Genomic DNA, 25,719 nt, shown 5'->3' on the forward strand with positions numbered 1-25,719 from the left:
GCAGAAATAGTGAGCGTGTATTAAGAAAAGTTGAATATAAAAAAAAAATTATATGAAAAACAGATGTCGGCGTTGCAGGCAACAAACGACAAATGTCTGACAGAAATGTTGTTGCTGTCTTTAATGAGGTCGCTGCCTGCCAATCCCAGCACCTACAGCACTAGCGGCGTAGCCACAGCGTTAGCAGTAAAGCGGTGGTTGTAGTCGTAGTAATGGCAGTGGTAGTCGTAGTAATTGTCCTAATGGTCATCTTGCTCTTGAACGAGGCTGGCCCACGGGAGGGCCTGCTTCTTGCCCTCTACTTCTCCTCTCTGCCTCATTCTGTTTTTTATCAAATTCCTATTTTTATGCCCCTTTTTCCTTCTTTTTGAAGTGTCCCCTAGCCCCTCCAGCCCCCGTCTTGTAAAAGCCAAGCTGGTGGTTTGTGACTCTTGCCGGGGTGTGAGAGAGTGGGGTGGGGGGGGGGGGGGGGGGGGTCCGGGGTGGTAGGGGAGGTGTAGGTTAAGTTTAGGCTAGCCCTCTCTGCTTTCCATTGAAGGTGCTATAGGGGGAGGTGTGGGCTGTAAAAGTTAGAATTTTAGAGCCTCACTGTTTTTTATTTTATGATTGGCTTTTTTTATGGGCTGGGGGCTACAGCTGGTGGTGTGAATAGCTGCCCAAGGTGACTGGGTCCCAATAAAGAGAGGACCAGCCGGGTTCGGGCCTCCAGCCCAGCCATGGGACCGCCTTTATAGGCCGCCTTACGAGCCTGGGCCTCTATTAAAACCTGGCAGGGCTGCACTGAGGAATTTAGGGCCAGGAAACAAGAGGAAAATAGGGGTTTGTGTGTCAGGGGTTGGTGAGATGCAAAGTTAGGAGGGGTAGGGGGGGTGTTGAAATTTTGGGGGTGACCATGGGTGAAAGTTGAAAGAAGTGCTGTTGGGTAAGAAGGGGCGGGGGGCTGGGACATGAACATGTGTTTCTGTGAGTGTGTGCGTGCCTGCATGTGTGATGTGGGGCCTGGGGATTAAACTTGGCTCCCTCTTGGGATGAGGCAGAATCCATAGGTTCCTCATAGCGGTGCAATGCCACAGGCATCACGCGACTCTCAGTGCAGCGGAGCATACCGGAGTAAAGTTGAACTCTGTCAACTGGTGAATCAAGGTAGAACGTAGGCCACAGCCCTGTTCTGGTGTGAAAAGGAGAAGGAACGCCTTGAGAAACTCCTGTCCATGGGTGTGTGTGTATCTGTGTGTAGGTCGTTGACAGGGTTAATCAGCCCTTTGGAATGAGGAACAGCTCTATACCCTCAACTCTCCCAGGCTGCCTAGAAGGGAAGCTGTCAACCCACCACTCATCCACATCATTCCCTAGAAAACAACAACAACAACAACAACAAAAGCCCTTTCTGTTATTTTGTCTCTCGTCCATCAATCACCCCTTCCTCCCGCCCTCCTCTGCCTCATAACAAAACGCTGACGCCAACACCGCCCCCTGAGGTGAAGATAGGAAGCTGGAGACAACAACTAGTGTGTGTGTGTGTGTGTGTGTGTGTATCATCGCTCCACCTCTCCCCCTCTCTCTATCTTCTGTATCGGATCAAATATCACAAGGCCGCCTACGGGCATCGTGTTCATCCACCAAATATGACGTTGCGCCACATGTCCTGTGGGCCGTGCACATCAAGACAAACCCAGAGAGACAGCTTCCGTCAGCTGCCACATCGCGGCCTGATGCAATGACAAGGCCCGCGCTGACAAGTTGACATTTCCTGAAAGGTGCATTGTGTCATTGGCCGAAAGACTTTGAGATGAATTTGTTGTGTTTCTTCCGGTCCACAGCGGTGGAGACCCAGAGCACCAGCTCAGAGGAGATGGTGCCCAGTTCCCCGTCTCCGCCCCCCCCGCCCCGCGTCTACAAGCCCTGCTTCGTGTGCCAGGACAAGTCCTCGGGGTACCACTACGGAGTCAGCTCCTGTGAGGGCTGCAAGGTGAGCGTTGCCGTCCCCAGAATCAGAATTAAATGGACTGCATTGATGCCGCGCTTTTCTGGTGTAGCAAAGTATAAAGTGTAAGCCCGGCGTCCACCATATCCCCCTGCTGGAATAAGTTAGTATTACACATTGACGCAAACATGAGTTCTCGACCACCTATCAGGGAGCCAGGTGGATACAGACGACTCATAGATTACCCATCTCCTTCTGTCACTTACTACAGAACAGGATAGACTTAGCGTGGGGGGGTCACTAGAACAAGATGTTTAATTGATAAAATACCGTTTTAATGACTTTGTGATTATTAGTTAGTATTTCTGTTGTAGTTTTTCTTAGTGGGAATATTCTGTCCTCCCATAAACAGTGGGCCTATTCCGGAATCACGTGGATCAGGACAGATTGGGCAGCAGGGGAGTGGGTGGCGTGTGGCTAATCCACTGATCTAGTGGCTTCTGTGAAGTAGGTCAGGAGGCAGGGCTGGTGGAGGCAGAGAGGGAAACTATTATTACATTGGAGCATAGGATCATCAAACCAACAAAGATGGTTTCGTGATCCTCTGTTTGACACACGGCCAGACAACGCAAAGTGGCCTTTTGAGTGGAGAGAGTTGAAACCAGAGGAGATGGAATTCAAAACATATCAATGTCAAAATGTGTCGTTCAGAGATTTCTTACAATGAATCAAATGTATACCTGCTCTCTCTCTCTCTCTCTCTCTCTCTCTCTCTCTCTCTCTCTCTCTCTCTCTCTCTCTCTCTCTCTCTCTCTCTCTCTCTCTCCCTCTCTCCCTCTCTCTCTCTCGCCCGCCCTCTCTCCCTGTACTCATCCTCCCTGCCCTCTCTCCTCCAGGGTTTCTTCCGGCGCAGTATCCAGAAGAACATGGTGTACACCTGCCACCGGGACAAGAACTGCCAGATCAACAAGGTGACACGCAACCGCTGCCAGTACTGCCGGCTGCAGAAGTGCTTCGAGGTCGGCATGTCCAAAGAAGGTGAGTTCAACCTGTTCAAGCCTGGAACACCACCGCATGGCACTCTGTTGTTCACGCACAAACTGCTCATAGCAGTTTGTGCGTGTATAACTGACGTCTACTCTGTAGTTTCGTAGGAAACACCACGTTTTTTCATTTATTGTCGTGTTGAGTCATGACCCCATCAGAAACAGTTTACTGGAGTGTTTCAGAGGACGTTCAGCGGACATAAGCGTGGTGGAGGAGGAGCTTAGCAGGGTGGTGATCTTGGGTGAGGCGGGGCACCGTGTCACTCTTATGACTAATCACTTAATGAAGTGACTCTGACTTCCTGCTAAACCACTCAACCTCACGCCCCGCGTCTCCTCTGGCAAAACCAGATCTCTGGTTTCATCGATGGAGGCTTGGGTTGCGCTATTAAGGGAGGGGAATCTTTTGAATCAATTATTGCACAGCCCCCTCATCAAAGAAGCCCACCCATCCCCACGCCACTGTCCCTACATGCTCCTCCACGGCCCCCCGCTGTTTATAAAGGGCTGCTGCTCAGTGTGGGGGGCCTGGTTCTCAGAGAGCCCCGCTGGACATCCATGTAGGTGTAATGTTAGTGTGGGATGTGTGTTAAGGCCGGGATCACATTGTGCCGCTGCTATTACTGGATATCCTGCAAGGAAGGAAAGAATGGGAGGAGGAGGAGGTTACGAGGGGGGGGATTGGGGGGTGAGGAGGAGAGGCCGGAGGGGCAGGGGGCGCGGGGGCGGGGGCGGGGGCGGGGGGGGGGTATGTGTGGTGGTCAAGTGTACGACGGAGGGAAGGACGAGGAAGAGAGTGTGTGATAAGGGGCAGAGTGCCGGTGTCACGGCGCAGCCAGAGGAAGTGGAGTGATAATGTCAAAGCTCTGATTTGTCCCAGGGCGCTGGCGGTCTATGGAGGAGCGAGAAGGAGGAGATGATTGGACATGTGATTAGTGATAGAAAACAGGAACCTGACCATTCCTCTGTGTGGGTTGTGTGTGTGTGTGTGTGTGTGTGTGTGTGTGTGTGTGTGTGTGTGTGTGTGTGTGTGTGTGTGTGTGTAGGTGTATGCGTTACCCCTAGCACAAAAAAAGTGCTATTAATTCTTAATCAACAGACGGGGAAAATATCTTATTCTAAGTCAATCTTCTTCTAACTTCTCTCTCTCTCTCTCTCTCTCTCTCTCTCTCTCTCTCTCTCTCTCTCTCTCTCTCTCTCTCTCTCTCTCTCTCTCTCTCTCTCTCTCTCCCTCTCAGCGGTGCGTAATGACAGGAACAAGAAGAAGAAGGAGGTGAAGGAGGAGGTGGTTCTTCCGGAGAGCTACGAGCTGAGTGGAGAGATGGAGGAGCTGGTCAACAAAGTCAGCAAAGCCCACCAGGAGACCTTCCCCTCTCTGGGCCAGCTGGGCAAATACACCACCGTACGTCACCCCCCCTCACGCCGACCGTGGTCTCACCCATCACACTTTTGATCCACTTCTAAAGTCTGATAGCAGGCAAACCCAAATCTGTGAACGGGCGTTTCTCTTTCTTGTGCTGAAATATTTTCCAACCAATCGTTGTTCCTTCCTGTCATATGGGGAAACCGTGATATTGCTCACCATCGATTGGAAGGGACTAAAGAAACTCTTAGGTTTCCTGTGTGTCGCTTCTCTCTTTCCAAGAAGACAATGTACTAATGCTGAAAGGGAAAGCCTCAAGACGATATGCACTGAATGCAAAACTCTCTCAGCACTGCTACCCTAGTGCTGCCACAGCTGAACCTATTGGAAGTCGAATTAAGAATCGGCATCCCAAGAGCACACACAAACTAAACTTTGCCGGTTTAGCATCGGTATAACAGGCCCAAACGCTCTGTCCGAAGAGGCATAGGTTTAAAATCAAATCCGTACTGTAGCCACTGTTGAATACGCTTTTTTTAATCGTCATTCTCGAATGAGCTTCTCTCCGAGCTTGGACGAAAATCTCCGTAACAAAACAGGAAACCCCTTTGCAACTCCACCCAAGCATTGTCACATTTCTGAAACAGAGACTCCTCTAACCCTAACCACTCTAACCCTAACCCTGACTCTGAGCCTAGACCCTAACGCCACACCACTGTAAGCTCCAACCCCTCACTCTGCCTCTCTTGAGCTCCAACTCACCACTGAAAGTCCTTAACCTAACCTTAAACCTTAACACATCCCATGCATCCCGCGCGCATGCACGCGCACACACATCACTGAAACACTGACAAAACCGCTCTCCGTGTCTCGGTGGCCTTCTTGTGCTGTTGTGTGACAACGCTGCGGTATGCTGACATCACCAGCCTCCGAGGTTTCATGCAAAGGCGTAAATTCACCGTAGCTTTCCCAACTCTGCGGTGTGCCTCACTAATTCACTTTCCCATTAGGCCATCTGTGTGGCCCCTGCATGATGGATGCAGAATGTAAATGGACTTTTTCTCTGATTGATGTACTATGTAAATGTGTTGCACCCCTCCATGCACACATGGCTGCACAACTCCCCCTGTTATAACATGCTTAATGTGTGTGTGTGTGTGTGTGTGTGTGTGTGTGTGTGTGTGTGTGTGTGTGTGTGTGTGTGTGTGTGTGTGTGTGTGTGTGTGTGTGTGTGTGTGTGTGTGTGTGTGTGTGTGTGTGTCTCTGTGTTTGCGTGTGTGTGTGTGTGTGTGTGTTTGTGTGTGTGTGTGTGTGTGTGTGTGTGTGTGGTACAGAACTCCAGCTCGGACACCCGTGTCCAGCTGGACCTCGGCCTGTGGGACAAGTTCAGCGAGCTCTCTACCAAATGCATCATCAAGATCGTGGAGTTTGCCAAACGCCTCCCTGGATTCACCACCCTCACTATCGCGGACCAGATCACCCTGCTGAAATCAGCCTGCCTGGACATATTGGTAGGAGCCGCACTCTGTTCTCACCCCCTCCATCCCCATCTTCTAAACACACACGATAATCTATTGGAATAATTTAAGGGCAGCCTCTGATGAGGGAATACTGACCCCTGCTGGTGAAAAGTAGGCATTGCAACTTAGTAGGGATAGTTCATTCGACGAGGTAATGGTTGACGCTGCTCGAAAATACTGCCTACTTGGCTGCTTTTTTTGCATTTCGGTCACTTGACTTTTGGTAATAAACTAACGATAATCTAATAAAACATTTTTTTGGTTTTCCTTCAGATGCTGAGGATCTGCACGCGCTATACTCCGGAGCTGGACACCATGACCTTCTCGGACGGCCTGACTCTAAACCGCACTCAGATGCACAACGCCGGCTTCGGCCCGCTCACAGACCTGGTGTTCGCCTTCGCTGGCCAGCTGCTTCCCCTGGAGATGGACGACACGGAGACCGGCCTCCTCAGCGCCATCTGTCTCATCTGTGGCGGTACTGCAGGCACATTCTGTCATTTTTTCACTCCCCAAAAGGATATTGTTTTTTTTTTAAAAATGTTGATATTGAAAGTGCAGCGTATGTTAATTGCTAGGGTGTTCGGCTCCCAGCCAAAAGGTACAGGGTTCAATCCCCAATGACCCAAGGTTTATCTGTAGACATCCCGGAGCAGGTCACCTGATCCCTTTTCTACAAACTAAATACAATTTACCACATGGAAAAAGTATTAAATCTTAACTTGGCTCATTTGAAACACCAATAACACCCATCATGCCACACCAATGTATTGTGCATCATGTGTGTGTTAACACAAACACACAAACACACAAACACACACACACACACACACGCACGCACGTACGCACACGCACACCTCTCTTTCATGCCCCAAGATGCTGCTACTCTATATGGCTGTGGAGGAACCAAGCCTTCACATTTAACTCTTGCGTACTCATACAGTAATAAAAAAGTAAGTGCATCTGAATCTGGATCTGAATGTAAAGCGTCCCTTCCCCGGTTCAGACCGCATGGACCTGGAGGAGCCCCAGAAGGTGGACAAACTTCAGGAGCCTCTGCTGGAGGCCTTGAAGATCTACGCCCGGCGCCGGCGCCCCAACAAGCCTCACATGTTCCCCCGCATGCTGATGAAGATCACCGACCTCCGGGGCATCAGCACCAAGGGTCAGTAGTACCTCTCACTGTCCTCGACGCCTGGAGGCCTGGAGGTCCTCCTCAGATCCCTACAGGAGAATCCTCAGCTAGTTCTAGACCAGTGCTAACATCCTAACAGTAATTCAATCTGATTAAATACATCAAGCTTGTCTAATAGATAGAAGGGCTAGGAATACACTATATCCATGTAATGCGTTGAATTATGCAACTTATATGTAGGCTAGCCTTGCCTATTTGATTGATTTTACCAAGAGGAAACCAAGTAGGCATCCCACTATCATTATAATCACAATGGATAGCCCGCATAAGACGTTCTATGCTCAAGGTCCTCCTCTGTACATGTCTGTGTGTGTGTGTGTGTGTGTGTGTGTGTGTGTGTGTGTGTGTGTGTGTGTGTGTGTGTGTGTGTGTGTGTGTGTGTGTGCATGTGAGTGTCATAGTGTGTGTGTGTGTGTGTGTGTTTGGTGTGTGTGTCTGTGTGTGTGTTTGTGTTGTGTGTGTGTGCATGTGTGTGCGTCATTGTGTGCGTGTGTCTGTGTGTGTGTGTGTGTGTTCAGGCTGGCGCGCATCTTGAACACATAAACGGTTGAACCCTGAAAAAAATGATATCAATCAAACGAAACGATAACTCTCTGAGGAAAAACAAAAATAAATCCAAACGAGAAATCGATCATCTTGGTGGCATAAACCGAGTTGCTTCTGTTTCTTTTTAACACGTGTGTGCGCCCATGGTGTGTGTGTGTGTGTGTGCAGGGGCGGAGAGAGCCATCACCCTGAAGATGGAGATCCCCGGGCCCATGCCCCCGCTGATCCGGGAGATGCTGGAGAACCCGGAGGCCTTCGAGGACCAGACGGAGCGCAACGACAGCACGCCGCCGCCGCCGCCCCCGCCGCCGCCGCCCCCGCCCCCGGCCGTCCCCGTCATGAAGCAGGAGGTGGAGGACGCGGACGACGGCTGGGCGGCGGGCCACGGCATCCAGCCCTCCCTGGAGGAGGAGGATGAGGAGGAGGAGGAGGAGGAGGAGGAGGAGTATGACGAGGAACAGGACAGGGCGTCAGACAGTGAGGGCGAGGCCTGGGGAGCCCTGGACCACATGGACGGGGACCGCAACTCTGGGGCCCGCCTGGGACGGGCCCAGTGAGCCGACCGGGAGCCTCCTGTACACAGACTCACGCACGCACACATGCATTGAAATGTACACGTACACGTACACACACACACACACACACACACACACACACACACACACACAATCAATCAAAAACAAACACAATCAAACATACGCACACACACACACACACACACACACACACACACACACACACACACACACACACACACACACACACAGAGCCACACAGTCACTTATGCACAGTCACATGCACACATACACACATACACACATACACACACACACACACACACACACGCACACACGCACACACACACACACACACACACACACACACACACACACACACACACACACACACACACACACACCTCTCGTTCATGCCCCAAGAAATGCTGGCCTTTTACAAACCTGCCCCCTCTCCCTTGTACCCCCCCCCCCCCCCCCCCCCCACCCCGATGCTGCACATCAGTGTGTCCTACACATCAGAACACAGCGGATCATCCTCCTCCTTGTGATTTAACTCAGGCCGCGAGCTCCATGATAAGTGGCACGCCCAGGATGCAATAAAAAACATGAGAACAAAGAGAAGAGACGCCTGTCTGAACTCCTGGCTCGTCGACGGCGGCCCACCCACAGAAAGCAAAAAAAAACAAACACTCTTTTTGGGAGAACGTTTTCATGCCTCGTTTTGTACTCTACTTTGTGTATCTCAGTGCAGGAATGGCCAAACTCAACAGCAGAAGTGAACCGTTGATTTTTAATGGGTTGCAAATAGCACACTTTTATACCGGGCGAAACCAAACCGAATATGCTTATCTCTTGTTAGCTTTTTTTTTTAGTTTTGCTTTAAATATTGTTTTCAGATGTGCTTCTTTTGTCTTTTAATTTTTTGCATTTTATGAATAAGCCCATACATATCTATATCCCATTATATGGTTGTCTTTATTGTTAATCTGGTTTTATATGAATTCCTTAGATAAGTTTCTTTTTGTTGTTAGTGGTATTGTTTTTAAGGAGCTTTCCTGAGAAGATATTGATGGGAGTTGGCTGGGTCTTTACCAATGCTTAGCTGGGGTCTTATTTTGGGCACTTCCTGTACATGTCAATGATAATCTGCTCAGTAGACTATAATGTGTTACAGTGAATCAACCAGTTGGTGTTATCAGGGAACTGGCATTATTCTATTTTGCTCTTGTTGCGACAAACATTTGCTGTCAGTTTAGGAATCGTAACTTTGTGCCAAAGCTAGGAACGGACGCCTCGACGAGTTGGACTGCTGGCAGGGACCCCAGCCACGCTGAACTGATCCTCAGTGCCGATACTGCAGTTAAATGTTGAGGCACACATACACACACACACACAGACACACACACACACAGACACACACACACACACACACACACACACACACACACACACACACACACACACACACACACACACACACACACACACACACACACACACACACACAGACACACACACACACACACACACAAACACACACACATGCAGGCTAAATGTTACACACATACTAAGACACGCAGACAAAAGACAAAAGCAGGCACTAAAATGCATTTACACAGAAACATAAACACACACACACACACACACACAGACATACTTGTGTACACACAACCAGGCACTAAAATGATTGTGCACACTCTCACACACACACCCACACACAAACGTACACACACCGACACACACACCGACACACACACACACACACACACACACACACACACACACACACACACACACACACACACACACACAGACAGACATACATGTATACACAGACACGATTAGGCACTAAAAAACATGTGTGCGTGAATGCACACACGCACACAAACACACAGACACAAACACACACACACACACACACACACACACACACACACACACACACACACACACACACACACACACACACACACACACACACACACACACACACACGCACACACACACACACACACACACCTTTCACTGTCCCTCCAGCCGTAACAGATGTGGCGACCTGGTGTTGAGTGCCTGCTAGATTTATACTTGGCCGTATATGTAGCACTTTTCAGATCATGTCACGGCAGTGGGGCGCCTCGTCTACCAAGCCCCCAAAGATTTACAGTCAGTCCGTCAGCAAACGGCCATTAGGCCTGTTATCTGACAACTGAACACATTAGTTACAATCAAACCCAGAGTACCCCCCCATGATGTCAGAACAGATAAATACACACCTACACATGATCCGACACGCCAGAACGCGGTGCACCACAGCAAACCCTTTTCCTAGTTGACGTTAATGCTCCTAATTATGCACCGACGAGAATAGAAAGAGGTCGTATGCAGCCAGAACACAGGAATCCTTGCGGAGGACAACATTGGAAAGAAAACTCAGACTCAGGGCTCTCCGGTCAGGACCAAACCCTAGCGGCTCTCTGGCCACGCTAGGAACAGGCAATATTTATGTGTGTGTGTGTGTTGTCTTGTCTCTGTTTGATCAGCTCTGCCACCCCTTTGTGTACGTAGAGGTTGACAAGCCTGAATAACAAGCCCACATGGCAGTCTGCCCGGGGCTGTCGCCGGGGGACCGTTGCCGAGGGTCGTAGCTGTTGTGGGGGGGCTGTGGCCATGGGCTGCAGTTGTAGCCCTGACCTGTAGCTGTAGGCTGTAGTTTGAGGCTGTAGCTGTAGACTGTGGCTGTAAGCTGTAGGCCTGTAGCTGTAGCTGTAGACCTGTAGCTGTAGGCTGTAGTTGTAGGCTGTAGCTGTAGACTGTGGCTGTAGCTGTAGCTGTAAGCTGTAGGCCTGTAGCTGTAGCCGGGGCCTGTAGCTGTAGGCTGTAGTTGTAGGCTGTAGCTGTAGACTGTGGCTGTAGACCTGCAGCTGTAGACCTGTAGCTGTAGACCTGTAGCTGTAGCCGGGGCCTGTAGCTGTAGGCTGTAGTTGTAGGCTGTAGCTGTAGACTGTGGCTGTAGCCGGGGGCTCTAGCTGTAGCTGTAGGCCGGTAGCTGTAGACCTGTAGCTGTAGCTGCACGCTGTAGCTGCAGTAAACTGCCTTCTCACCCTCCTCCACCAATAACACTCCTATCAGCCCCAACCTGGTCTCGTCAGACAGTGCTTCAGTCATTTAGGGGGGCACAGTGTTTTTACGTGTATATCTTCTATTCTTCTTTGTTGCCAAAAGGTCTGTGTAGGACCTCTTGCGTGCCAAGTGTAGCGGATGTGCGGGAGTCCGACTCTGAAGCAATATCAATTAAGTTCTTTCTACAGCCACTGAGTGCTTATGTCATCGTCTGAATATGCACAGTGTCTTGTTAGAAAGTGTGTGTGTGTGTGTGTGTGTGTGAGTGTGTGTGTGTGTGTGTGTGTGTGTGTGTGTGTGTGTGTGTGTGTGTGTGTGTGTGTGTGTGTGTGTGTGCGTGTGTGTGTGTGTGTTTGTGTGTGTGTATGTGTACATCTCTGTGAATGTGTGTGTGTGTGTTTCAGTGTACATCTGTGTGTGTGTGTGTGTGCGCGTGCGTGCGTGCGTGCGTGTGCTTGCGTTGGTTCCGGATGTTTTCAGTCGTCGGAATGGTGCTGTCACGGGTTGTGTCTGTGAGACGACCTCATCATTTTAGTCTCTCTCCCAGGCCTTCATTTTGACAATGAAAACGAAATGTTAAGAATGGGGGTGATTTCACCGTATCTTTCTTTTGTTAACGTGGCAAAGCTGTTGTCCTCTGTTTATGTCAACTCTTGTCATACAAAGAAAAAGCCATATAAATAGCAAGAGGCACAATAAATTACTTTTGTGAGATTACTTGACATTCTTTATTTATTTTACAACAATATTATTAGTATTATTTTTTTCACACCAGGTTATACGACTAAAACGTTGTATTGTATACGTGAATTAAAAATCCTGACTAACACGTTCAGCCAGCGCGTATTCCCGCGGATCTAGTTGTAATGGCCCTCCCGGTGCAGGGTGGCCTTTAGGGGGCACTGTTGCCCAGTGAATACCCGGCCTGCGGACGCTGCAGCAGACTGCAGCCCCTGTGTTGGTTAGGGCACGGTGGGCCGTGGGTGCAGCCCCTACTAAATCACGGCCCCCTGCTGAACAAGGACATCAGATAAAGGTCTCTTCCCTAAGATTTGTAGACCCAGTGATTGCAATAGTGCAGGTTACAGAAATAACTGTTTAATTAAGGGAGTTGTTCCTCTTGTAACACCTAGCAACAAGTCTGAGTAGCTTCTCTCTACTGGGTCGTTGGTGAAAAATAATATATTTCTGTTCCATGTTTATTTAAGGAACATTGGCCCTCTTAATAATCACGCACTTATAATGTTGGATATGCAACACTTTTGATTTTAGATAATGTCAAATGTAATCAATAAAGATTATTGCTAGTGAGAATATTAATTAGAATCGGTTGCTCTTGTTAAAAAATGTAATTAACAAAAATATTTATAATCAGTTCTGAAAAAATAAAATCCTAAGTGGGACGCGGTTGACCGAGGCTCTCCTCCAGTGAACACCACACCTATATATCATGTGTCTCTGCTTTGGATTTATAGATAGGGAGCATCAGAAGAGAGTGATAAACAGAGATAAGGCTCTATCAATTATATGATTGCCATAATTAACAAGCCTATCGTTAAAGGAAAATCAATAAACCAAGACTGGGATTAAAATATAGTCCATACATTATCCAAGGTTTTACAAGGAACGGATGAAACGGCCTCATATACCGAGCTCTGTGCGTTACCATGGGAACCACTGGCTCTGGGTGGATTTAAAGAAGCAGCATCCCCATATAGTTCTCCTTCCACACCACTGAAGCCTAATTAACTCATTCATGTGGATTCACTTGGAAATGTCTGTGCCATGTGAACTCGGGGGGGAAAAAGATGGAATCGAGAAATAAATTATCAAGTTTCCTCCCGTTTACTTCTTCAAGCAGATGAGGTTTAAAACTCATCAGTCAAATACTATACATCCAACACAAGACATCTATTATTCACATCAACAGTAAAGTATCCATGAAGGTCAGCCTTTAGTTTTCCGGCTTCCTTGCACTGATTTGAATATTCACATCGAGATATGGGTCCGCACGACGTGTGCAGAGCTTTGCTGCGAGAACGGGCGGTGTGGTGGTATAATGGTGCTTCATTCAATGCAGGCATCCAGAAGAGATAAAGATGGTAATAGGGAATGGGCCAAACCGCAGCTCCCTGCAGGGGCTGGTATATGTGAGGAGAGGGGGAAAGGGAATGGCGGTGCTTTGGGTTTAATATGACAGGAAAATGAAGTTCTGTGAGGAAGCCATGTTACCCAACCCAAAGCCTAGTGAGATACAGACATCTCCATGCATTTATTACCCCAGCTACGGGGACGGCGAGATGGGGGTAATACATCAATATATAAGGCATAGATCATAACTCTACGCATGGCCACAACGAGGAACTGCCCTATTTCTACGTTTTCCCGTGAATCCGGGGTTTGGTGAAGAGACGAAGAGCAAGCGTGTGAAGGTTGAGTTGAAGGTGAGAAATATTTTGAGGTGCAAAGATCATAAATCTCTGGTCCATCTCTGAGGAGTGGAGCGTGCGTGGGGGTGATCTTAAGAAGGGGTAATGGGTGGAGGAGGGAGAGGAGCTGTCTGAGGCGGGACGGAGGGGTGTGGCCGCAGCAGAACGGAGGACAATGACCAGGGATGGAGGGAGGACCAGACGAGGAACAGGTAGAAGGAGAGGGCTGGGGGGCAAGTGTGATGCGCTAGGGGCAGCCCTGCGTAATTAAAAAATAAAAACTATACATGTGGCGTGGCCTCTGGCCTTCTTCATATCTTGAACATTTCTAATTAAAAGAGATAAAGAGTGACGGAGGCATCAATCCCCCACTGATTTCCCAGTTAAGGTTTTAGAGGGGGCTGTAAACTAGGCAGCCTGGCATCATTGATTTTATAATTAGCTATTGTCACTACAGACTGAAGATGGAGGACGCGTGGTTGGAGGGGCAGCGAGGAGAGTGAAACAGGTTAGTGCTGGAGGGGGGACGCGAGTAGGCCAAAGGTGAGGAGGGGGTGCAACCGAAGTAGGTAATGATCCCCGTGGAATAGGCCATGATGTTAACAGCCAGTGAAATGTCATGTGGGAATTAGAATATTACTGTGATCTTACGCCAAAGGAAAAACACATAACACGACACAATGGATACGTAAACCGTCTTTATTATAGAGCCACACCCCAATCCGTTTTTTACTATAAGAATACACATGTTTAACATGTAGGATAACAACCTTCACGAGCAAAACTCCAAAACAAACCACACACACACTGCTGCTTCTGCTTTATTGCGATCAGATAACCCGGGTGAGCAGCACCTAACTGTAACAGAAAGAGGCCCGTTATCGGAGAACTTTCCTCAGATAACAGCCTGCACAAGGACCAACAATCAAAATAAAATGAATCGGGTATATACCAGGATTCTCACCACCTTGCTACTTGGCGTGTACATATGTTAAACCACATATCTTGTAACGAAAGGGGGGAAGGTTGTAATTATTCTTTAAACCTGCACCGTAACTTTTTCAAAGCAGCAATAACTTTTGCTCAAAGATGTTAGAATTTTTTGAGGGTCCAAACAATCCGCCCATGGAGAATTATTGTTCTTTCTAACTTTTCCATTAGGATGGTCTGTTGAGGCGATAACATCTAAATTACATCAGAACGGGTGGCTGCATTTTGTGTTAAAAAGCATATACTTTATAATTAAAGCTGGCATTAGTTCTTAAGTAATGGAATCAATATATTAAAATACTGAACCTAGAATCCGATATACAAACAGAATGCAGAAAAGCACACACGAGATTAATTATTTGAGTCAACAAACCAAAACACACATATAAAGGAGATTATTATGAAGACAAAAAAGACACATCTGAAAAAGGCATATATCAGCCATTCCTCTCAACTTCTATATAAAAACAGGGTGCAAATACAGCAAATACAAATTAAAATGATTATTAAAATTGTCAAGCAATTATTTCTTATCCACACAAATAAAAACAAGTCATTGGTCAAATGTTGTGAAAACCTACAACTTGTTTTAAGCTAAATGTGAATATAATGTCATTGCAATATAACTTATGAGTTAATAAGCACTGATCAAGTGGTAAGCAACATTGGTTATCAAGAGATATATTGCAAAATGCTAGGTATATTTGAACCTCAACTCCTAATTTCATTATCTATTAAGTATTTATTCCTTAATTTTTTTTTGAAGGAAACTCAAATGGAGGTCACCGTTGCATTGTTGTGGCGAGGATAGATTCCTTGCATATAACAAACTGAAGAGGATCTACTAACCAAACAGTAAAGAACGATCCTCTATTTTCAACCCTTTGTTAGATAGACTTCTGAACCATCAACTAATACAAGCAGTTTATAGTTTATATTATCAATAAGAGAAGATAAGGCAGAAGGTAGCACTAATCACCTAATCTTAGTAACATCCATCCATACAATCTATTATATCGCAAATATTCTTCACTGCGTTGTCACCTACTGCCTCGCTCTCTTTGGCCCTAATGTCTCAGAATGCATCCGCATAACTACAATCAACGGTGTATATATTAAGAATGAAAGTGCTTATTTTTCATTAAAAAGGGGGGAGGATAACGTAGAGGCCGACCCTTCATGTTTAAATGCCTAATCCTGCCTGGCTAAAGGCCGGTGTCTCTGACATGGTTCACATCTGCTTTGGAGAATTTAATGTTGACTTTCAGCAGTGTTTTCTAAGGAGGCAGCGGGCCGCACAGAACATGATAATTACAGTGGCAGCCATGACTCCTAATCACAGCCGTCATAAAAAAACAACAGAACACCAGCCGTAAAGCCCTCGGTGTAGTCATGATACGAGCGTGCGCGGGTGTGTGTGTGTGTGTGTGTGTGTGTGTGTGTGAACTTCTCAAAACGTGAAACCCATTCTTCGGCGCCCCCACTGCGTATCAAGCTGTTTCGGTTGTGAACGTTGTAGTGTTTGCTTAACCGCCATAAAAGATTATGTCCCGAAAAACCGCTAAAGCAGGAACACCAGAAGCCCTACGGAGGGCGCCGGAGAGTTCAGAAGGCCTACAATGAACACGGGGCACATTTGTTCATACGGGTTTATAAGAATAATAACGGTTGTGAACGGCAATATCTGGCTGTTTTGTGCCTGCTAGTGTTTGTAAAGATAAAAATAAGTCCACATAAGTCTGGAGATCTGGCTGTTGAAGCAGCGCCAAGCCGCCGGGAGTCCGCGCGTTACCACAGGGAGGTGTGGGCCAGATCACTGCAGAAAGGGACATAAATCCAGTTGTTTTAACAGTGAAAAGAAAGGTGCTTTCTGGTAGAAAGAGGCGAGGATGAAAAGGGTGGCATGAATGTGGGGAGTGAGCTCTTTAATGACGCTGAAAATTGGCCCGTGACTGTGGTACGGCCCGGGGGGTAAATCACAGCTATGGCTTGCTGTCGGCTCGTCTGTCCCCTTGTCCCCCCATCCTGCAGCCCGCCCGCACCCCCGCCCGTCTTTGTCCCACTCAGTCTCCCCCCCGCCCCCCCCCCACCCCGCCTCACCACCCCCCCCCCCGCCTCACCCCGACCCAACTTTCATTTACGACCACATATTCAAAACTTCCATCTCTTAGCCGTGCTCACTCTGCCCCCATAAATAACCCGGCGGCGGGGGCCGCGTGCGTCTCTCCTGCGTGCGTTACCGAACCCTGCATTAGGTAGCGACGGGTTTCTGTTACCTGAAGATGGCGTCCGTGTGCTCGGGCAGCAGCGGCGCCGTCTCCTCCGCAGTGCTCTGGCTGGCGCACGGAGCCACCTCAGAGCCCTCCTCCTGAGGGCAGAGGACGGACGCACGCACGCAGGCACACTTAGACATATATCTGCGCGGCGGCCATTACCCTGTCATAACTAGCAGAGGCCTAATTGCCCTTCACAGATAATGCATGCAGCAAATGATCCACGGCCACTGCGTGACTAGCGTCCGGGGCAATCGGAGAGAGCATAAAACTCGTTTTCAGCGTCATATATAAACCGCTCAGCGAGGACCGCCCCCCCCCCCCCCCCCCCCCCCCCGACAATGTCTTACCGACTCGGAGCTGTGGGCCATGGCGTCGGTGCTGGCCTGCCGGGGTGCGGACAGAGGCGCGGGCTGGCTGATGACCACCGTGCCCCGGGCCAGCTCCCTCAGGGAGGGGGGGGGCGTGGCGGGCAGCAGGGGGTCCAGCTGGCCCTGCTCACACAGGCTGTAGTGGGCCAGCGGGCCCGGGGAGGGGGGGGCCGGCGGGGGCGGCTGCGCCTCGGGGCTCTCCTCCTCAGAGTCGGAGAGGGGGCTGTACGGCCGCCCTGGACACAAGGACAGTGGGGGGGGGGGACTCAGTGGGGGGGGGGGGGGGGATGGTGGTGCCTTAAGGTCCCATCTTGTCTGGGCCCTGTTGGCGTGTCATCGTGCAGTGTGGTAGAATCATGAGTTGTGTGCGGTCGTGTGTCGACCTGTGGCTTCGTTCACCTGCAGGGGTCACGGAGGCCGTGCTGAAGCTGGGGTCCAGCATCAGACCCATCTTCTGTTCCACCATGCGGATGTACTCCCTCAGGTCCTGGACGGGGGAACATCAATAAGATGACCCATCCCATCACACACGCTATCTTTGTCACTACGCTGCTTTCCAAACGGTAAATGGACTGCATTTATACATTTGCCTTACCAGTGGCCACTCAAAGCACTTTACCGGGGCTTGAACTAGCAACCTTCCAGTTACCAGCCAAGCTGCTCCACCTCCTGAGCCACATGCCGCCCATGAATCCCATGAATCCCTTGGTAAAATGGGGTCCAGGTGGACCCCTAACCCCCTGCCCCCAGCTTCTGAGAGGCGTTTCTGACCTTCTTCTCCGCCAGCAGCTGCTCCTTCTCCTTCTGAGCCACCCTCACGCTGGCCTTCAGCTCCTGGAGCTCTCTGCGGGCCTCACTCAGCTGAACCTGCAAACGTTAACCGTTGGCATCTTTTAATGGGAAGCTTTTAAATAACATTCACATACAGGATAGAAATGCCTGCGCGTTGTACTTATTTAATTTATAGAAAATTCTGTCCCCATCTGCATCTCAAGGTTGCATAACCCTGAATTAGCGACTGCAGTGTGTCCCCGTTGTGTCTGAGGATAACTTCAGGGATAAAGGGAGCCACTTAAACGACTATCAGCAGCAACATTGCTTATTGCGATATTTTGTATCCTCCATATGAAAGTCTGGATATTGTGTCAAACCTACTTCACATGAGACGTTCCATAAAGATCCCAAATCGTGCTTTTTTAGGGTTAATAATTGAATTTGGGGGTACTACTAGAATAGGGTTCCATGCCTGTATGTTAGAAATACCCCTTTGTTATTCTCTCACTGACTTCTGCACATCAGCACCGCCCACCTCCGTCTGACATCACACGTTTGAGCAGAGACAAGCTGTTTCCAACACTTATCGAGGGGCGTCCTCGGTGGGCCAGAGTACGCCCCCACCGCTCAAACGTTGATTTTTCTATCTTAGCAGAGGTAAAACCATGACATCCCCCCTTTAACATGTGATGCGTTCTTGGGACCAGGTTCCTACCCTGTTGCAGTCCTTCTCTCTGCCCAGCTCCACCTCCACCTTCTCCCTCTCCATCCTCTCCTCCTGGAGCTGCTCCTCCGTCCTCTGGAACTCCACGTTGACCTTCTCCAGGCGCTCACAATCCTTCTACCATGGGGGGGGGGGCGTGCAGTTACTTTCCACAGAGCAGAGTGGATTGCCACTACACTCTGAGCTCTAAGCTTCCATGGGCGAGCAATGACTGGATCGGCCTCTTCAAGGTAATACTGTTGCCTTCGACCACTACATTCACTCAAAGGGTAATATCGCACGGTGAGTGTGTGTGTGTGTGTGTGTGTGTGTGTGTGTGTGTGTGTGTGTGTGTGTGTGTGTGTGTGTGTGTGTGTGTGTGTGTGTGTGTGTGTGTGTGTGTGTGTGTGTGTGTGTGATATATCAGTCAGAGGGGTCACGCGACTAAGTCAAATCATACTCTTTATAATACATGGTGTCTTCATGCACAGATGATAAGCAAGGTGTTCCACTTCTTCATCCTCAAAGCAGGATGAAGTGCCATGTCAAAACATAAGGCCGTACAGCAGCAGAACGTAGGGCTGTACAACAACACACCTTTAGGCTGTACAGCAACACAACATACGCACAACAACCACATGCGTACCTCGGCCGTGTGCTGCAGGTGCTGCTGCTCCTGGGCCCAGTGGGCCCGGGCCTCCCTGAAGGCCAGGCTGGAGTCGGCCAGCTGCAGTGTGAGCTGGGCGGCCTGCAGCCGGGCCTGGTGGACCTCCGCCTGCCCGTGGTCCCTCTTGGTCACTGTGGCGCTCAGGTCCGCCTTCAGGCCGTCGACGGTGCGCTCGCTGGCGCTCAGACGCTCGCGCAGGCCGCGCATGTCCTTCAGCGCCGCCTCGCTCTCCGTCTGAGGGGGAGGAGAGGGCGGTGGCCACACAACTTACACACCATGAAAGTGTACACATGACCACTTCTTAGGGGGGGGGGAATTTGCAGATGACCGACTAAAGCGTTGGAACAATCCGTCAGGGTGGCCTTAATGGGACATGATACAAATCAGATGCGTTTGTAGGACGCTGAATAAGAAATAAGGGGTATCCTAACATACAAGCATGCAACCATATTCTAGTAGTACCCCAAAAATGCAATTATTAACCCTAAAAAGTATGATATGGGATCTTTAATGCAGAGACAATGTAACTATGGCCCCGTTTACACGAAGGGAAAACGCAGATATTTCCACGCGGTTTGGCCTCTCATTTACACGAAAACCCAGTTTTTAATCACAGAAAACGATTATTTCTATAAACTCCGGCCAAAGTGGTGATTTCTGATAACGCCGGTTATGTGTTGTCGTGTCAACTGGGAGAAACTGGGTTTTAGGCTCTCAAGCGTCACATTACGCACCAGAAAATGCTTAACGTCATGTGTGCGCCCGCTGTCTGTCCACACAAACGAACCTCACGCAATATAGGGGGATTATATGTTTATCAACACGGCGGATGCACGCGCAGAATCATCGCAAAAATAACATTTGTTTGACCGATTGCCATGGTTATCTCCGTTTAGTTGCAGTTGCGGTGTTAATTAGCGATGTTGTCAGCTTACTGTTACATTAAACTGTAATCAGAAAACGCGGTCGTATGCTATAGACCCTATTAGTATGTGTTGTATAAAGACTGGGACGAATTTCAAATTATAAATATCTACAATTTATGTTGAAATTATAGACCGTCGCGGATCCCATTGAAACGAATGGCGCTGTGATTATTCTTCAAAACGAGAGCCGGTAAATTGTGCAAAATGAATTTAACTGTTGTTTTGAAAGGAACAGGAAGTCGCTTGTGTTATTCGTTGATGTTGATTCAGAGGACTCTGATTGGCTTGCATGGCTTTATCCTTCTCCCTACACTGCCGCCCATAGGTTTGGCGTAGTTATAATGGCGCTCGACGGCGCATTTATGCGGGCTGATGTAAATGACAACTTTTTTGAAAACGATGTTGTGTGCACAATGTTATTTTTGAAAACGGAGGAGGGGAAATATTTGTTTCCCTAAATACCCTGCTATGCATAAACGTGGCCTATGGGTCGATATCTACCACTCGTTGTCGGTCTCCTCTCACTACTGGCTGGGTCCCATGTCTGACCTCTTTACGGTGGGCCGTGGTGAGCTTGTGGGTGAGGGTGCTGATGGTGTTCTGCAGCTGCAGCACGCTGGTGTCCCTCTGGGCCAGGGAACTCCTCAGGACCTGGAACTCCTTGGCCAGCGTCCGGAGCTCAGCCTCGGTGTGCTCCAACTTGGTCTGGGATCAAATGGAAAAAAGTCTCCATCATATTTTTGAAAAATAAGTGACATTGACCCTCATGTGTGTAGAGCCAGGAAAAGCATTGGCTTTGTAGTGAAAGATAAGAACGTTCAATACCTGCAAGTCTTTTTTCTCAGTATCTTCTTCTTTTTTCTGTGTTGCTGACCTCTTGGTTCTCTCCTTGAACCTGTACACACAGATAGATAAAGTATCGCTCTTAGGCCAAACCAAGAACATTACTCAATCAAGGCAGAAGTCGAGGGAAAACCGGCCAACAGCACGATGATCGCTCTCACCTGTCCAGCTCGGTCTCTCTGTCTGCAGCCCTCTGTGCTAGGGTCTTAATGTCTTCCTCCAGCTCTCTGATTCGCAGCTCGCCTGCCTCCTTCAGGGCCAATAAGGCACCTTGCTGCTCCACTAGATAATCCCCCAGAGCTTGTTCCTCCTTGCAAAGAAAAGGCATTTCACAATAGACATATATATATTGTGTGATTTGGTTAATGTGAACGTACAGGATGTGACTTTAAAGAGAACGCTTATCTAGGCTATTCTTATTTTAAAGTTTTAGTTTCCAAAGTAATAAATCATATTTGTGAAGTTGGCAAGTATGCAGAGCGCGGCAGAAGGGAAGGGAGTCACTTCCCCTCCCCTTCCTACCTTTTGTCTCAGTTCCATCTCCACCACGCTGTCCTGGCTCCTGTGCAGCTCATCCTGCAGCCGGGCCATGGTCCTCTTCAGCTCCCGGCGCTCCGTCTCCCAGGCCACCCTGGCCCGGGCGTAGCGCTCCTCCTCCCGCTCCTGCTTCCTGACCAGCCCCTCTTGGGCCTGCAGAAGCTCGGCACGCTCCTGCAGACACGCCTGGAGCCGACTCTGACAGACACGGCGATCATGAGAGCACGTGATCAGCGAGTGGAGCATCGAATCCACACGGTATTTTTTAGCACGCCAAAAACATTTTTTTTTTCATTTTACAAATGCTTGTTCATCCCACTAAACTGAAAGGAGCCACATGACGTGCTCTTAGATCTCTTGTGCTCTTAACGTGTGCCCACCTGCAGCAGCTCAGCCCTGGGGACCACCAGCAGCATGTCAGTGGACCCCTCCTCCCCGGGGCCCCCCTCCTCCAGAGTCACCAGCTCCTCCAGGGGTTCAGGGGCGCCGAACGTGAAGGCAGGGCTGCGTGAGCACACCTCCCCCTTACTGTCCACGTACACAAACTGGTACTCCTCCGAGCTGGGCCTCGGGAGGTAGGAGGCTGGGGATATCGGGAAGGAAAATCAAATTCATAAAACCCAATTGTTTGCATATGAAAGGGCAAATGCAAATGCATGTGCAAATGCTATTTTATGTAAAGTAAAAGGAGAAATAAGCAAGTATGGATTGTTTGCTTTCACCGATCCAGATTCAACCGGCATTTCTGTCAATGAAAAGAGATTGGAGGAAATAACGGTAGGAGATTTGAGCTCATATTAAAAGGTTATGAGGCATATCCTAACTCCCTGAAACAAGCCCATGCGACAGCACTGGTAGTTTCGCTTTGCTTCCACATCGCTGGGGAACAGGAAACCATCAGGGTTTGTTCTTTAACACTGGTTACCAGTCGCTAACCTCCCCGCTAAAGCAGGGCAATGGGGACGCATTTTAGCAAATGATAAATCAGTGTGACAGAGGTCCGTGTGACACCAGCTGGGGACCACCCAACCCTTATTCGGCAGCACCCAGTCAGTGGTGACACAGGGCACCGGTACCAGCGTGTCGTATGTGATCTCAGTCCGGCTCTGAGCTACTGCCTCCAATGTGCCCTAACTCAACCCCTGCTCTCAAATGGTAATTAATTCAAGCCATGTTGGTGATGGGCTTAAAATCTCTGCAAGACAGGAAAAGAGAAACAGGAAACACTTGTTTTTTTTTTTCCCTAAAGCCGTATATTGTTTTATTTTCCTCTGGGCTCCCCGGTGGGGAACACTCTGCGTGACATATCTATCACTAACAATAAAGTTTCCTGGACGCTACACACCAGCCGCAAGCCTGCTCCTCACAAGAGTAATTCAATTTACGAAAAGATCAATCCAGCGCACGGAAGGTTTTATTTGACTTGGCCAGAGCAATAGTAGCGATTACGACCGGCTATGGGATATAAAATACAATTACAAAGCAAGGAAGTTAGTACCCTGGAACTGCACACAGCAGTTGACATCTCTGCCCTCCTGGTTGTCAGCGGGGACTGAGGACCAGACGAATGTGTGGTAGTCCCTGACCGACGACCACCCCACCTGAGGAACCCGCCCACACACACACACACACACACACACACACACACACACTTAATCACCGTGCGATATTACCCTTTGAGTGAATGAAGTGGTCAAAGACAACAGTATTACCTTGAAGAGGCCGATCCAGTCATTGCTCGCCCATGGAAGCTTAGAGCTCAGAGTGTAGTGGCAATCCACTCTGCTCTGTGGAAAGTAACTGCACCCCACGTTTTGAAACTCCACCAGCCAAGCCGTTTCCATGGCAACACGAAAGCAAGGAGGCACAGTTATACCTGTTGGAGACGATATGGGATGAAAAATAAATAAATTGCGAAATGTAAACACATCCACTGAGGTAGTTTAAAAGAGTAAAAAACAAATAGGTGATAGGTGAGCACTGGGGAATGGAGAGAGAGAGAACACCCGGTGAATGTTTACTCAAAGTAAGGAGATACTCTGACTTAGCACACCATGTGTTCCAAACCTCAATGGCAGCAGGGAGGTCTCGGGCCAACATGACACACGACACCTCGACATAACATGACCGTCACCAGCCTTATTTCAGTCTTCTCCACCGGTGGGTACTGTAGGTTGTGCACGTCATTTCATTTTAACACATCCTTTCCAACAGTAGTTACAGAGTTGACAGACTAGTAGATAGATAGAACGCGTGAGGGCTAGAGAGCTGGGTGGATGGATGGACGGACGCATGGATAATGTAAATGTCATTAAGGATTACCAATATAATAGATTGGCTAATAAATATATGCGTCAGAGGCTTTATTGAGCATATTCTTATCAATTTACTTTAGTAAAATAAAACGTTATTCAATAAAAAACTATCTAACGTTAGAGGTGACACTTGTACAAAGCAATGTTTTGTCGTGTAGGCCTACACCACAAACGATTATACAATTAAATGTTTTTTATTGAGCAGAGAATTGATCATCCTTAATGGAAAACTGTGGGTTTGAAAGCACTAATCACGTGTCTCCAAACTTGAAAACATAGATTTATAAGACAAGAGTAAAAATCGATTGTGAAGTGTCCGTAGAATGCACATGCAACCTAAAGACACTTCACAAACGCATTTTTTACAACGTGGTCCAGAGAGCTCCCATTACACCGACACCTAGGGCCCGGAGAACGCTAATAGCGGAGGACATGTGCTATGCGTGACTACAACAAGTAACAGTAGAACCGAGTGTGTAAGTACAAATCCACAAACACGATGTGTGTGCAAAATGTGTCACTGGATACAGTGCAGATAATGAGCTGTTAAGTCGTGCTATGTTAATTGGAGACGTCAACTGCGCAGTTATTTTCTAGGACACTTCGAATGAACCTCTTACCTTTTCCTCGCCTTTAGTTAAACGTAATATTCAGACGGATATGGAGATATGTGTCGCAAAAACCACATGGAAACCAAATACCAGCTGCTGTCTTCTCTTCTCTGTGTTTGGTTCGAGCGTTACAGCATAAAACAATAACAAAAACAAAGCAACGAACAAGCATGACGGCCCACAGACAACCACATAGTTGGGATTTGTAGTTTTAAAGTCTGGCACGCTAGCATGAAAATCTATTAATAAACTACAGTACCCATAGACAAAAGAGAATTCCAGGATTCACGTCAAACGGAATGGTTGACCACCGTTGTATTTCTCACCGGTTTGGGGAGCGCGCTGCGCCATGGATGTGTGTTGGTAAGTCCCCAACAAAACAAAGACTCCAGCGGTGGGCTAAAATATTGCAAAAATAACTGTTCGGCATGGAAGCATCTTTTGACTGCCAACAATGTGTTCCCTCCAGTTAACAAGTCTATCTATTTGTACAAATTAAACGTGAATTAATTCATCGCTGTAGATCTTTTGTGCATTTTCACTAGTAATGTCATATAATACTACTAATAATATAATAATATAAAAATGCATGGTTACAAATATAATATGGCTACTTTGGTTAATGCATGTGCCTATTATAAACACTTCTCTCTCCATCCATCCATTACTTTAAAGATTTGGCACGTCGAGGCACCATAGTTCTCCGCTGGGTTGTAAATAAACAGAGCCTACATAAAACCAAAGAACAATAAAAAGATGGGGCTGGACACCAGATGGCAGTACATCATCTTGAATACCCATTGACTAATCAAGGCAAACGCACATTTTGTACATATACCAAATAAACATGACCAGCTAACGAAAGTGTGAAGAGTAACCATGAATGTTTTTTAGGTTATCCTTCGATACATATAACAACCCATCACGTAGAATTAGAACATCGCTATGGCACAAACATTGGAATGAGCACAAACCTTATGGGAGAATACAGGACACATTGCCTCTCAACAATCATCAGGACCAGAGCTCTGAATGGGCCACACTGGGG

At 48.3% G+C, this 25,719-nt stretch overlaps 2 protein-coding genes and 1 long non-coding RNA gene across 6 annotated transcripts in view; 2 read left to right on the forward strand and 1 right to left on the reverse strand.

Moving 5' to 3' along the window:
- The first annotated feature begins 1,796 nt into the window (after positions 1-1,796).
- Positions 1,797-8,258, forward strand: rarga (retinoic acid receptor gamma a). The gene is made up of 7 exons (XM_030362235.1): positions 1,797-1,969; positions 2,821-2,962; positions 4,209-4,372; positions 5,668-5,844; positions 6,127-6,331; positions 6,860-7,018; positions 7,763-8,258. The coding sequence occupies exons 1-7, from the start codon at positions 1,853-1,855 to the stop codon at positions 8,149-8,151; spliced, it is 1,353 nt and encodes a 450-aa protein (XP_030218095.1). The 5' UTR covers positions 1,797-1,852; the 3' UTR covers positions 8,152-8,258.
- A 6,084-nt stretch (positions 8,259-14,342) lies between these two features.
- Positions 14,343-25,037, reverse strand: calcoco1a (calcium binding and coiled-coil domain 1a). Of its 4 annotated transcripts, none has more exons than XM_030357609.1 (15): positions 24,998-25,037; positions 23,458-23,621; positions 23,244-23,346; positions 22,126-22,328; positions 21,731-21,943; positions 21,370-21,518; positions 21,191-21,260; positions 20,915-21,070; positions 19,419-19,673; positions 18,785-18,910; positions 18,067-18,162; positions 17,695-17,782; positions 17,275-17,531; positions 16,928-17,019; positions 14,343-16,467 (listed from the first exon to the last, which is right to left on the reverse strand). In XM_030357609.1, exons 1-15 carry the CDS (start codon positions 25,020-25,022, stop codon positions 16,440-16,442), a joined length of 2,025 nt encoding a protein of 674 aa, XP_030213469.1. In that variant the 5' UTR covers positions 25,023-25,037; the 3' UTR covers positions 14,343-16,439. The 4 variants fall into 4 exon arrangements, with proteins under 4 accessions (XP_030213469.1, XP_030213470.1, XP_030213468.1 ...); XM_030357610.1 differs by lacking the exon at positions 24,998-25,037 and adding an exon at positions 24,681-24,870; XM_030357608.1 differs by lacking the exon at positions 24,998-25,037 and adding an exon at positions 23,799-24,289 and having other exon boundaries at positions 14,345-16,467; positions 18,785-18,907.
- Positions 24,423-25,719, forward strand: part of LOC115544932 (uncharacterized) — a 29,175-nt gene continuing 27,878 nt past the window's right edge. Inside the window, exon 1 of the long non-coding RNA XR_003977038.1 lies at positions 24,423-24,536. This is a non-coding gene — a long non-coding RNA (uncharacterized LOC115544932). The remainder of the gene's footprint in view (positions 24,537-25,719) is intronic.

The sequence above is a fragment of the Gadus morhua genome, chromosome 1 (genome assembly GCF_902167405.1).
Source record: "Gadus morhua chromosome 1, gadMor3.0, whole genome shotgun sequence".
In the NCBI taxonomy this organism is placed as follows: Eukaryota; Metazoa; Chordata; class Actinopteri; order Gadiformes; family Gadidae; genus Gadus; species Gadus morhua.